Source organism: Strigops habroptila, chromosome 7 (assembly GCF_004027225.2).
Source record: "Strigops habroptila isolate Jane chromosome 7, bStrHab1.2.pri, whole genome shotgun sequence".
NCBI classification, from domain to species: domain Eukaryota; kingdom Metazoa; phylum Chordata; class Aves; order Psittaciformes; family Psittacidae; genus Strigops; species Strigops habroptila.
Genome location: NC_044283.2, coordinates 33400591 through 33414761, shown reverse-complemented (window position 1 = coordinate 33414761; position 14171 = coordinate 33400591). Strand labels below are relative to the sequence as shown.

At 39.0% G+C, this 14171-nt stretch overlaps 1 protein-coding gene across 3 annotated transcripts; it reads left to right on the top strand.

The window, feature by feature from the left end:
• The first annotated feature begins 2545 nt into the window (after positions 1-2545).
• TLR3 (toll like receptor 3) lies at positions 2546-13602 on the top strand. 3 transcript variants are annotated; one of them, XM_030491844.1, is made up of 5 exons: positions 2546-2633; positions 4475-4923; positions 6345-6536; positions 8209-10028; positions 10687-13602. In XM_030491844.1, exons 1-5 carry the CDS (start codon positions 2561-2563, stop codon positions 10913-10915), a joined length of 2763 nt encoding a protein of 920 aa, XP_030347704.1. In that variant the 5' UTR covers positions 2546-2560; the 3' UTR covers positions 10916-13602. The 3 variants fall into 3 exon arrangements, with proteins under 3 accessions (XP_030347704.1, XP_032775943.1, XP_030347705.1); XM_032920052.1 differs by lacking the exon at positions 2546-2633 and adding an exon at positions 5668-5948 and having other exon boundaries at positions 4839-4923; XM_030491845.1 differs by lacking the exons at positions 2546-2633; positions 4475-4923 and adding exons at positions 4936-5547; positions 5668-5948.
• The last annotated feature ends 569 nt before the right edge of the window (positions 13603-14171 follow it).

The window sequence follows — 14171 nt, the reverse complement described above, 5'->3', positions numbered from 1 at the left end:
AGATATCTATCTCCAGGTATCTTTAAATTCTGTTTGCATGGGATGTCTCAATGAAACCACAACATCTGGAACTTTCACCATTCAGTAGTAACAGGAAGTGTCTCCTTACAGTCTGACTTGCAGTTTGCAAAAACACTGAAGACCAATTAGCCATGTCCTAAGTTAATACACTTGTTTGTATCTGAAGATCAAGTTAAGACCAGTAGACTTTCTTTTTGCTTTTTTCTAGGCTAAGTTTTGGTGGCATGTTTGCTTTGGGAGTGTTTCATGGGATACTGCAGTTATGTACCCACCCTTTTGTGCTTACAGCCTGGATAAGTTTAAACTAGGTCTGTGCTGAACTGGTTATGCTGCTGTTAAAGATGTACGTGAAGTGGCTACATCTCCAGAATCTTGCCTGACTGCCTTTTGTCACCATTCCGAACCAACTCACTCAAGCTACTTTGCTTGACTACAATGTGGGAGCATTGCCTAGTTTTTGCATTGTTTTTTGCCTAAATTATTCTCTGGACATGTAGATTGCTTGACTTTCCCCTCCATTATGAGTTGCCATGTTCTTTCCAGCACTTGAAAACAGAAATTTAAATTTAAAATTCAAAGTGGAGTTACAGCAACTTGAGAGCCTGTTATGATTTCTTACCACTGAAATAAGCACAGATGTGTCCACTTTGTCCTCTGCCGCAGAAATATCATACTTGCTAAACCTGCACTGGTTGTGTACACTCTAGAGTCTACCTCGCACAGTAGTATCTGCTGGTTCTTGTAAGTCATGCTGCAAAATGCAAAGCTTTGTTGCTTTGAAATTTTCTGTAGTAAAATAAATGTTCGTACCCTCAGTGCAGGTGCTCCACAAGAGTGGAGCTTTTGAGCACCCTTGTGTCGTTGTCTCCCTGCGCTAGAGGAGTTGGAAAGGCACTACTGATAAAATTAGTAGCTTCATCAGCATCAGATGGTTTTCCTCCGTTATGTCTGAAACAACTCCAGCTTTCTAATAGTCCTCTATATGTATAGAGAAGAGAAGTTTGAGAAAGAATAAACTGTGAGGTGAGATCAAAGAGCACACTTTGTCTGCAGTATAAGTATAGTGCAGGGGAGTGGCAAAATACCTGACAGTATTGCTATGCTGGAATAATGATCTGCAAACATATGCCTCTATCATCATTGTGATCTCTTCTGTTCCAAAGCAGCAGAGTTATAGGACACAAAGGGAAAATCCTCCTCAAAGTAATTTAATGTGACTTCAGGTGGCTGTGCTTATAGTCAAATGACCTTGTCTAGTGCAGAAGCACACAGAGCAGCATGGAACAGAAATTTGATTTTCCCATAGCAAGGTGAAAGGGAGGATAAAGGTTTAACTGTGAAATGGGGATGAAACAGGCTTTAGAGCCTTTCATCTCCAAAGGAGCTTAGTTCTGGTCTCAGTTTCAGTGTCCTAACTCCAAGAACAAATATTAATTTATATTAGGCAGTTACCGAAAAAATTCAGAGAGCAGGAGGAGGAAGTAAGGGCCCTTACTTCTTTGTGTAGCCAGCCTACCTACCTGGACTCTCAGCAAATCTGTTGGTAGTCCCAGATTTAATGGGATATAGGATTAAAAACCAGCCCAGTGTCCCTCCTCAGAGCTCCTGATGGGCAGGTGGTTAACACATGGCTGCATGCTGTAATTTCAAATGCTTTAAATGAAGAATTAGTGCCCACATTTACTCTTTTCTGGGTGAGTCTGCAGCTACCCACTCTCCACTCAGGAGTACCTAAAAATACAGTGAACTCAGTGGTGTTGGTGTGTCCTAAGTGTGGCTGGATGAGCCCTGCAGAGGATTCACCAGTGCCAATGTAGTTGAAGTAGTAGCACCTTTTGGTACATACTGATGGAGTCTTATACTGAGGAAATCACCTCCAGGAAAGTGATGGTCAGGTCCCTGGGAGAGCAGGACATGTGAATTCACGAACAGTATGGAAAGGAGACACATCTAAAAGCTGTACCTAAAACTTTTACTTGGACTTTTAAAAGCAATTTCTTAATGCAATAGAAAATATTTGATTATCTCTCCTAAAAATGGAATATAGTACTCTTTCACATAAGCAAATTCCCTTTTAAAAAGGGATACTCTGTGTGGCTCTGTAGGATCTTGTTGGTGCTTTGTTTGTACATGAAAAGAGTAATATTTCTCCATCAGTAGTCTGTCAGTTGGTGTATCTGCAAGGATTTTTGGAGACACAGGAATTAGCTAGGAGTAAATTGAAATCGAGTTATAAGTAGGATTTTGTGATGATCACCCGTGACACATTTGTGTGCTTAAATCCATTTCTGCCAGCACATCACAAGTGATGATCTCAACTCTGAGTTTAGAAGGAGCGATCTCCACCCTCGGCACCTCTGACACATTTCAGGTCAGGGAAATGCATTGTGGAAGGGAGTACAGTGCTGTCGCTGTGGCTTGGGGTATGCTCCTCCCACCTACCCCACCGGTTCCGTCGCTCACCCTGACTTCCCGTGGCATAGGCCGCTGTCCCTGCTTTCGGTTTCACTTCTTCCGGCTCTGGGCAGCTTGTTTCCTCATGGTTTCTCTGTGCAGAGAGATTTGTGCTGTGCCTGGATGCCTCCAACCTGAAGCAGAGAAAGCTCACAGTGGTAAGTGGATGCTATTCTTCACTTCTTGGTAATAAATAAGGATATTGGAGGTACAAAGGCAAGTTTGGGCAACTTCCTTGGGCTTGGATTTCTCTTAATTTGCAAGTTAGCAAAGTCATATCACTGCTGCTTAATGTGTGTGCTTTGGTGCTTGTGCCTGGATGTGGTGTCCCCACCTGGCAGGTGGTATTTTTGCGTTTTAAAAAAAAAGGCAATATAGAATATTAGAATACCAGGTTGGAGGGGTCCTCAAGGATCATCTGTTCCAACCTTTCTTAGCAAAGCATGACCTAGACTAAATGTCCCAGCACCCTGTCCAGCTGAATCTTAGAAGTGCCCAGTACTGCGGAATCCACCACTTCCCTGGGGAGACGATTCCAATGGCTGATATAGGTCAAATGGGAATGTTTCTCCCTAGGAGATATCAGAGGCTCCCCAGCTAAATTCTCCAGGTTTTTTAAAGTTCTTACTCATAACATTAAAACTGTCATTTTTTCTTTTGCCTGTTAAATACTATGCTGTAACACTGTCCCTTAAGTCTCATAATGGGTGTGTGCTTTCCTCACTGGATCCCCAACCAAAGCATGAAACACCTAAAGTCTGACTCCAGACTTCCTGGAATGAAAAATGCAGAAAAAGGCAGCCCTCAGGCCTCACTGGAAGTCAGCCAAAGAACTCTGTTTGTGTTTGTGCAGTAGGTTTCTTGTGCTTTTCAAACTCAAGGAACCTGGCCAAGGAACCTGGCAGCTACCTGATCTCTCTAAAACAAACCCTCAGAAGGTTGCAGGCCAGAGGTAAAGATTTTGTTACAGAAAACTCCCCCTTTGTTTTCCTTTGCTCTTCCAGCAGTGGGGGTGCAGAGGAATGAGGCAGGACAAGAGGTACTTTATTTTCCTCAGCTACAGGGACATGGGTGCCAAGTTCGGCAGTGGCTATAGTAGGCTAGGCTGTCTGCAGAACCATCAGGTTCAGTCATTTGCTGCCCCCTCCCCTTCCCTGTTTGTTATTGGCAGGTGAGTGGAAAGCCAGGCTGTGTGAGCTGCAGGAGATGGGTCAGGCCCACAAGCAGTGCCCAGCAGGGAATTAATTTTTCATTAATGTTTGTTATAAATTGTCTTTTGCAGTCCTTTTTGTATGTCTTTGCAATGCTTTAGGTCCCTCTTTCCCTTGCTTGTATCCCCACTCCCACTGGATTTTACTGGTGTGTCTCCCTAGGCGGCCAGGTTGCTCCCACAGATGCACTCACAGGGTTCCCCTCTGGCCAGTGTAATGTGGCTTTTTGTCACTGGAGCAGCCCTAATGCATGCCCTCTGAAAAGGCAGGTCACCTACAAACTCTGCTGGGGTCTGACCTGCTAAACTCCTGTTTGGCTGTAGGTTGCAATGTCAGTTCCTCAGAGTTTTACTACCATTTTGTTATGGTAGTAAAAATGCTTCTCTTTAAAAGACATCAGTTCAGAAGGCTTTTTCTTTTTCTATACAAATGTGCTGGTTTGATTTCTCGCTTCATTGTTTGCTGTTGAGCAATAATCTAATGTACTCAAAGCAAGATCATGTTAATTAAACATAGCTTCCAAGCAAAGGAAAATGTGAGCTGGAGAATTAAGGAAGCTCATTTTCCTGGGAAGCTCTTCTAGTTTCCTGTGAAGTCCAGTAGGGTTAAATTCCCTTCTCCAGCCTGTGTTGTAATGGCACTGATAGAGCTGTTTTATGGGTGAAAAATACTGTTTGTTCAGTATAAAGCTACATGTTTTTTGAACCTGGCTTGCTTAACCTTCAGTTTGAGAAATAAGTTGTGTCAAAATGATTGTAATTTGTACTGTGCTCATTTTGCCTTTGCAGATAAAACAATGGGAAGTGCTGTTCTTTGGTGGAGCAGCTTATCTGTCAGACTGGTCTATGTCTTCTTGGTGTGTGTGTCATTCGGAAAGCAATGTCAGATCCAAGATGAAATGGCTGACTGCAGACACCTGAAGCTTTCTCAAATTCCTTCTGATCTCCCAAACAATATAACGGGTTTGGATATTTCTCATAATCAGCTAAGACAGCTAGGTCCTGCAAATCTGACCAAGTACAGCCAGCTGGTTTACTTGAATGCAGGCTACAACACCATCTCTAAACTGCAACCAGAATTATGCCAAACTGTGCCCCTGTTGCAGATTCTGAAGTTAGAACATAATGAGTTGTATAAGCTCCCTGACAGAGCCTTCGCTTTCTGCTCCAACCTGACTGAGCTCAATCTAGGATACAACAGAATAGATATAAAAAACGATCCTTTCAAAACCCTGGAGGTAAGCTTTAGAAAAGCATCTTTTCGTGTAAATAAAGTTTAAATGAGGAATTTACTGTATTTTCCAGTGTGTGTACAGAACAGCTGCCTATTTGCATCTGAAAATACCCAGCACGTTCCTTCACTGTTTTTCTAGAGAAAAGGCCTAGTGGCTTCTTGTGTTAGAACACACTGGAGTCTCAGCCATCCTTATGCTCTTCACCCCCTTTTCCCTCTTGTGTCCCACTGAGGGACCTCTCCATTCTCTTATGCTAAGAGAATAGCAGCAGCAAATGATGTGTAGGGAGAAGTGGATGGTGTGGAATTTGAGTTGCCTGGGGTCTAAAAATGATAGCTAGCCTAAATTCTCAAGGTCAAGGTGTAATTTCAGACCATGAAGGCCAGTGCTTAGGCTGAGTGTGCTGTCTCCCAGGGCTTTGGGGATTGAGAAAGACTAAAAACTTTTTTACTCTACCTTCGTTTTTCCTGGCAGTTTATATGTGGTTCAGTATTCTTCTCTATGGCCTCTATGAGGTTAGGGGACCAGCACATGAGGCAGGAAAAGACTATTCCATTGTCTTGGCACCAGGCAGGGAATCATGTGAAAGGAAGGGCCTAAGAAAAAAAAAAAAAATAGAGACAATGTGTAGGTTGTAATTGTACAATGTTCTAATAAGCATGCATGTTGTTTTGAACAAGTCTGAACTTTTATGCTAAACTCAGTATTCCAGTTCAGTTACATAAAATATACTTGCTTGCATTGTAGGACTGCTGACTCTCAACTAAATATAAATGAACACAGTCAGCTTCGGTGCTGGGAACAGAACTGAAGTTCTGGCCTTCCTCACTTTGCTGCTGCCCCGGTACTGATAGAGGCCAGGCTTGGGACACCTCAAGGCACATTCTGTGGAGTCACCTTTGGAGTAGCATCTCCCTCTCTGCAGGTGCAAGAGGAGTATGCACCTGGGCATAAACTGCAGCATTACAAGGTGTACAGCACTGATCTTTGTAGGCTGCTCTGCACTCTTCACCTTCCTCACTTTCATTTACAAGGGTGGACACAGTGAGGAGGGTGGAACACAAGGTTAAATACTGTAGTAGCTGTAACTGCAGCCAGCTTAGGCCTAGCTTTTATCATTCTAATTGGAGCAGGAGAGCTTTCAGAGAGTTAAGGAATTTTAGATAAAGTAATTTTTTGGTTTGCAATAGATATTTTAGCAGGTTAAGACCATGAACACAATGAAAGTTACAGGCGTGGAAGATACAGAAGGCTTCTTCCTGCAGGAGCTTGAAAGCTGCCATTTGTCCATTACAAACTTACTTTAACTATAGTATTGCAACTAATTTCTAATCAGTAAGACTCTAATGCAATATTTCAAAATGGTTTTGTGTTATATAAAATAAAAATAATTTTATACTTTTCTGTCTGCATCTTCTCCCCAGAACTTGAATATTTTGGACCTATCTCATAATTTTTTGAAGTCAGCAAATTTAGGGTTGCAGCAACAGTTGAAGAACCTTCGTGAGCTCATGCTGGATAGCAATGAAATCACTCAGTTAAGAAAGGATGATTTCAGTTTTCTTAGCAACACCTCATTGAACAGTCTTGATTTGTCATCAAATCCACTGAAAGAGGTAGGAAGCATTTCAGCAGAAATTCAACAGGTGTAAGTATAAAATGGAACTATCCTGATTTATTCTTTATAATTCTATGGCATTTACATTACATTTTTGATCCGCTCATGTCCAAGATAAAACCATTCTGTTGTATACAGCACTACTTCTGACCTCCGGTAGCGATACACATAATTATTTTTCTCCCACTGAAATCAGTAAGAGCTGGTTCCATGTATATCAGAGGAATCAAGCAAGAGTTAGGTCAAGCAGCTCTGTGAACCCTTACCAGGTATTTTCTATGCAAGAGTTTTGTTTATTTTGTATGTGCTGTAGGTGAACAGCTGACCTACTTTCTAAGTGGGGAAAAAGTGAAGTATTTGCAAGGCTAATTATACAATGTAGGTCTCAATTCCTAGTTAATCACAGGCACAAATGTTCTCTTCTGGGTACCCCACAGAAATAATACTCACTCCTTCAAAAGAAAGAAGTGGGCAGAAGTCTCTGCCACCTATCTCACTATTATCTCTGATCTGCTTCTCAGCGTTACAATATGTTTCTTTGAAGAGTGATAGTAAGTGTTGCTGTTCTAAACTGATTGACCCTCAGTGTATGAATACTGAATTTGCATTGAAATTGCTTGGGTTTGGGTTTTTGTGGGGTTTTTTTTTTTTTTTTTCCTCTTGGTTTATTTGTTGTTTTTTTTTTTTTTCTTCCAGTTGATTGATCTGTAAAGAACATGTACATTGAAATTACAAGACTATCTTAAAGTGGCATCAGCTTGTACCACTGCTTAGAGGTGTCCTCTTTCCCTTGGGCCTCTTTATCCCTTCCTCTTTCTGGTACAAGCTTTAATGAGGCTATGCACTTAATCACTGGGGAAACTGCAGATTTTTTGGCTTGGTTAGCTTGCAGTCAGGCTGGTTCTCTCTCTGGTTCACCATGTGGCTGCATGTACGTCCGTATTGGCACAAGGGTAAAGCCTGTGGATAAGTAGATGGGACTGCTTCTTTCTTGGGCAGAGCTGCTTTATGCTAGTTTAAGCTGCTCTGATTCTACAGTATTGCTGTCTGAAAAGCAGCCTTATGCTTTTGAATAATTCTGACAATTGGAATATTTGATCATTGAGCTGATACCTGAATCAAGATGAGAAGCCAGCACTATGATGGAGCCTTGATATTTGTACTGTGGAAGCAAGTGTGTAGTATCACATTTCAAGAGGGTAGCTTCTGCTTACACAAAGAAACTGGGTTTCTTCTTGGCTGTCTGAAGTTCTAAATAACTTTTTTATAGTATATCTGGTTTAGCACTAGTATGTTGTTATCCCTAGCAGATACCAATAAAAGAAAGCTGAAGGAAGATATTATCTCAACTTCTAAGATACTTCTAGTGAAAGAATTTTAGTAGTTAGATAGAAAATTGTAATTAACTTGCATCTCGCTAAGCAACTTTCTGTCTTCTTCTAAAAGAGTTCTACTACTATTATGATAATAATGTTACAAATTTAGAACTATTGTCACAAGCAGTATAAACTCCAAGAAGTGTTTGTCTGAATGTGGCCATGGAAAAATCTGAGTGTAGGAGTTATATTCTACTTGAAAGTCTTGTTTGAAAATATTTCAAAATTTTGGCTTTATGGGTCAATTTTCTTACATAATCCCCTTGTTTAGGTCAAAACTCTTTTTCCTTTCAGTTTGACATAGGATGTTTACATGCAATTGGAAACCTGTTTGGCCTCATACTGAACAATGTTGACCTTGGTGAAAATCTCACAAAGAAACTTTGCACAGAATTATCAAACACAGCGATTCAGAACCTCTCACTGAGCCGTGTTAAACTTTCATACATTGGCAAGTCAACTTTCCAGGGATTGCATGGAACAAATCTTACAGTTTTAAACCTTTCCCAAAATTCTCTGTCTGTGATAGAAGATGACTCATTTCAGTGGTTTTCAAGTTTACAATACTTAAACCTGAAGCATAATAACATTCATGTATCTTCACGTTTATTTTATGGATTATCCAGCCTCAAACATCTGAATCTGATGAATTCAGTTAATGGGAAGATTGAAGATTTTTCCTTCTATTGGTTACACCACCTTGAGTACCTTATAATGGATAATAACAATTTTGCAGGAATAACTCCTAATATGTTCACAGGTCTGAACAACCTGAAGTATCTAAGTCTCTATAACTGCAACATAAACTTACAAAGAATAACTAATAAAACATTTTCATCACTTGCTAATTCCAGTCTGCAGGTTCTCAATCTCACAAAAACAAGAATATCTACAATAGAAAGTGGGGCATTTTCCTCCTTGGGACACCTAAAAATTCTTGATCTTGGTCTCAATGAAATTAGTCAAGAACTCAGAGGTCATGAGTTTAAAGGTCTCAATAATATACAAGATATTTATCTTTCCTACAATAAAAAATTGGATTTGCAAAGTGAATCATTTATTTTTGTCCCAAGCCTTAGAAAACTGATGATGAGGAAGGTGGGCTGCAGTAATCTGGCATTTTCTCCTTCGCCTTTTCGTCCTCTACAAAATATGACTGTCCTGGATATCAGCAATAACAATATAGCAAACATGAAAGAAGACTTGTTTGATGGACTTCACAAACTTTACATTCTGGATTTGCAGCACAATAATTTAGCCCGACTTTGGAAACATGCAAATCCAGGTGGCCCTGTTCTTTTTTTAAAATATCTTCCCAACTTGCATGTTCTTAATTTAAAATCAAATGGGCTTGATGAGATTCCAGTCCAGGTTTTCAAGGGTCTATTTCAATTAAAAAACTTGGACTTAGGATCGAATAATTTGAATTTGCTTCCAGCAACTCTGTTTGATGACCAAGCCTCTCTGAACTCATTGAACCTTCAAAAAAATCTCATAACCTCAGTTGAAGAAGAAGTGTTTGGCCCAGCTTTCAAGAGACTGAGAATACTGGAGATGGATTCCAATCCATTTGATTGCACCTGTGAAAGCATTGCTTGGTTTGCTGATTGGCTTAATGGGACCCAAGCATATATACCTGGATTGCGGTCCCAGTACATTTGCAACACACCCCCTAAATACCACGGTAGCCTGGTGTTGCATTTTGACAGCTCAGCCTGCAAAGACAGTGCTCCATTTAAACTTCTGTTTGTGATTACTACCACTATTGTGACACTATTCGTTTTTACTGTTCTTATCATCCATTTTGAAGGGTGGAGAATAGCTTTCTACTGGAATATTTTAGTAAGTCGAATACTTGGTTTTGAAGAACTTGACAGACAACAAGAAGAGTTTGATTATGATGCCTACATCATTCATGCAAGACAGGACAAGAATTGGGTGTCTAAGAATTTCATGTCTCTGGAAGAAAACTTTCGAATTAGCTTTTGTTTAGAAGAACGGGACTTCGAAGCAGGCATATCTAAAATTGAAGCCACAATTAACAGTATAAAAATGAGCAGGAAGATTATTTTTGTTGTGACCGAACACCTCTTACAGGATCCCTGGTGCAAAAAGTGAGTGGGATATAAAATTTGATATGTAAGGGGAAAATTTCTTAACAGATTTTTTTTTTTTTTTGACAAGCGAATCTTTTTTGCTTTTTGTAATTTAATCAAAAAATACTATTTAATTAAAAATACCATGCAAATTCTACTTCGATATATTTACTTAATACAATTTAAGAAAAATTCCTAAATTAATGGAGTTAATTGCTCCACATGTACCCTAGTGGAAATTTGAATCTCGTAGTCAATGGTGGTGTTTTTCTCTTATTTTTCCAAACAATCAAGCAGATTGCTTTCCTTAGAATTACATGTTTGAAATAGAGCAATAATTGGTGAGATCACTATGATTTTTTATTTGCCTTTAAACGAGTCTTTTCACCTTTCTTATGTCATGATCTTGAAAAGAAAGGCACTTTGCTAAACAAGGCTATATCGAGACAGTAGACTTAGGTTATATATTTAGAGGATTATTTTTTTTCCTTAGTTAGAAGGTAACTCATTTAAGATAAGTAATGACAATTTTATATCACGGAATAGACATTAAGACCCCTATTTGAGTCCAGTCTTTGAGTTTGCAATGTGCTATTACGTGAACTATCAAAAGAACTGTTTGTCATTTTTCCCTCCGCATGAAAGAAAACGTGTCTTTGTCTTATTTTTGCTTCAGTTTTAAGGTGTATCATGCTCTTCAGCAAGCTATTGAACAAAGTCGGGACTCCATCATATTGATCTTTTTTCATGATATTGAAGATTACAAGTTGTATCATGCACTTCACCTGAGAAGAGGAATGTTCAGATCTCGCTGCATCTTGAACTGGCCAGCCCAGAAGGAACGAGTCGGTGCATTTCATCAGAAATTAGTGATGGCACTTAAATCTAATAGTAAAGTGCACTGAATTTTTACAATACAGATTTGAGTTATGGGGTCATGTTATTGCATGTTTTCTATCCTTGGAAAACTAACAAGCCTCCAAGAAGACCTGAAAAAGTTTGTCGTGCTGGAAAGATATGTATGAGCCACTATAATTTAAATTTACTTCTCTATATTCATGTTTTTCTTAATACTTTAATTGACCTGCACTGAAGTGACATCATGGTTGATTGTCGTTTCAGCCTGTGTATCAACAATGTGATACAAATTCTGAAAAGCAGTGAGAATGGCTGAAGTTCTAGGGAAAATGTCCATCTGATGCAGAGTAGCAAAGTCATAGACTCTGTACTTTAAAGGGGTATGCAAAAAACAACACAATGATAAAATAGCAAGTTCTGTGCAGAAGGTAGAGTGGACACTGCTGCTTGCTTTCATAAAACAAAGGGAGATTCAGTAAAATTAAAATTTGAAAGCGTTCCTTCTGAAGCACAGTGAGTAACATAGACAAATATTTCTGTAGTTGGAACCAAGAAATATAGCAGAGTTTCAAATTGAGCTTTAAAGCTTTTGTTTTAAGAGAAAGCCGCTTGATCCTGTGAGCAGCCTGGTCAGAACATGCATGAAAGATTGTTTATGCCTTCTGGCTGTGGCTAGTACTGGTGACAATCAAAACCAAATTTTCAGACTAATGAGTCAACTGATTTAATCAATGTGGTATGATTAAAAAAAAAAAAAATAAATTTACTCTTCCCTACTGAAATTCAGAGAGCTGACAGAAGGACATTCATGCTAAGAGATGTCACCTTCATTCTTTGAATGCAAGTAAAATTATATGTGGGCCTTTAAATAGAACTTGAAATCAGTGTGAAACGTGGCCAAGGGCACGGCTGTATAAACTGGGTAAAGGCATAGGTATTTCTGTAGCATAACTAGAATGACAACGATGTGGGGAAGGTGGCGCTACTGCAATTTTATTACCAAAAACTTTGTTAGTGGTGAACCCTCGCCCCCTGCAAAAGAAATAGTTTTAAACCTTATCAGGAATATTACTGTGACTACAGGTAGAGAGGCAGAAAAACTTCAAAACTAGATTAATTTCAAAATTTCTGTTTCCTTTTTCTTTATGATTGTATATAGTTTTGCCTTTGATATCTAAAAAGAAAATTGTAAAGAAATCAGAATTCTGTAGTTTAATTTCTTATGTAGTAATCTAGTTTGTTTTTTCCTTGACATACTTTACAAAAACATGGGCTAGTTGGCAATTGCCAGAGCATTAAGGTTCAAACACATGGGTTAGTATGTTCAGCTGGAGAGAGCTGAGCACCAGCCAAGTGTGCTCTGAAAGGATGTTTCTGACGTTTGAGACTGGTTGTAATTTTATGGAGTATTGAGCACAATTTATTGTAAATCAGACACTGGACAGCCATTTGTATGTTTTTGTTAATATTTAATTGCTGCGCCAAGGACCTTACAAAACACTTTTAGTAAGTGTGTGATCCTTCAATACTCAGGAAGATATTAAATTGTCTTTCCCCCCCCAGCATTTCCCTTATTAACTTCAATACCAGCATTGTTCCAAGAATGCTGTTTTACTTTTTTAGAAAACAGCTTTCAGACAGTTCAATGCTTAACACTGTGAGCAGCTTTTCTCATTATTTTTGATATGCATAGATGAAAAACCTTGGGTTTTAATAGGGTTGTATGTCCCACGATGATAAAAAATGTAAATGAGAAAAATAATGAAATAGATTTTGCACACACCAGAAGAACGAAGGGTGTGTAGACTGTCTTCACTTGCTCTGCAAGTGAAAACAGAAGAGGCTTTGTTTACAGTTGAAGTGATAAATGATGATTCCCTAATTACAGTAATAGGATTATCCCCATTGTGATGCTTTCATCTCATCTTTCTGACCTTTTCAGAGGAAGTGACAAATTCTTTCCTCATGCTCAGGCCATGAAAGGTGAGGAGGCAAGTTGGTAAGGATGTCATGCCAGGTACACACCATGTCAGTTGTTCTTCCCTTTATTTAAAGACTTGACATGTGAACAGGTTCCTGTATTTTCTAAATCTGTAATGACACACAGTAGCAGAATTTCTTATTCCACATCAATATAAATTGTTTATAAAATGTTAGCTGTTCACGTGGGTATTAAAAATTACACAAAGATGCAGAGGAAGCATGGAGAAATGCTGAGGTCAAATGTGATACAAGAGGACAGACGAGATGATCAAATGGTCTTTTCTGGCCCTAATTGCCTGACAAATGACAGCTTGGCTAAATTCTATAAAGATTTTTCTTGTTACAATAAATGCCCCAAAGTCAGTTTCAGAACAGTGAAAAAAACGTTATGAATGCTTAGTTTTGTGATATAGCTAAGAATACAAACTAGGAGTACTTGCTGATGAGTGAAACTTATTTTTAAATGATAAAACCATGATGATGCATTCTAGGCAGTTATTTTAGTACCTACATTCAGTTTAAAATATTTTACAACAGAAAAAATATTATAAAGGCTCATAATGGGAATTAGACTAATGTTAAAAAAAAAGACAAAAGGAATAAACACAGGGTCAATGGTAACCATCAATTATACTTGACGTAAAATTTCTTATCATTTTTCCCTGTTTGTCTGAAGGTTACCTACTTCTGCTCTGCTCCTGTACATTTGTCTGACAGTATTATTGAGAGTAAATAAATGGGCTTACCATGACGAAGAGTTGTAAATGCTTTCAGGATTAACAGACTATATCTGAGCTGGGTAGTTTCATTGCAGCAGGCAGCATCAGACTATATTATGCTGATTTGTTGAGGAGTTGGATACCAAATGAATGAAAAATAGTTGCAAACTTGTAGTGTCAAAGAGGTTACCTAGGACTAAAGGGAATCATCTGTACTGAAAGCAGAATATCTAAAGCACTTGAGTGAGGCAGAATGCTCAAGTCTGTAGATTTGGGGTGGAACCTGACTAGTTCTGTGGTTCTTGAATGACAGGGAGGAATGAACAAGTTACACAGTGATGAACATAATAGGTTCTATTCCAGGTCTTCTTGCAGGGTTGCTTCAGGGCTGCAGCTGAAATAAGTATACTACATCAACGTGCTCAATTATGCTACTTTCACTGTGGCTCAGTCAAGGCTTTTTGGTGTGGTGAGGAATAAATGCAGGTTGTGCTGCTGTTAGGTTTATGTGGACCTATTCCATAAGGTTTGGTCAGAACTTATTTACTTCAGTTTGCAAGACAAAAAGGTCAAGAATATCCCAGTTTCAGATCTCAGTCCC

Coding starts and splice junctions, on each gene's coding strand:
- TLR3 (XM_030491844.1), top strand. CDS start 2,561: ATGGTTTCTCTGTGCAGAGAGATTTGTGCTGTGCCTGGATGCCTCCAA. Junction 4,924..6,344: donor ATCCTTTCAAAACCCTGGAG/GTAAGCTTTAGA, acceptor TCTTCTCCCCAG/AACTTGAATATTTTGGACCT. Junction 10,029..10,686: donor CAGGATCCCTGGTGCAAAAA/GTGAGTGGGATA, acceptor TTTTTGCTTCAG/TTTTAAGGTGTATCATGCTC.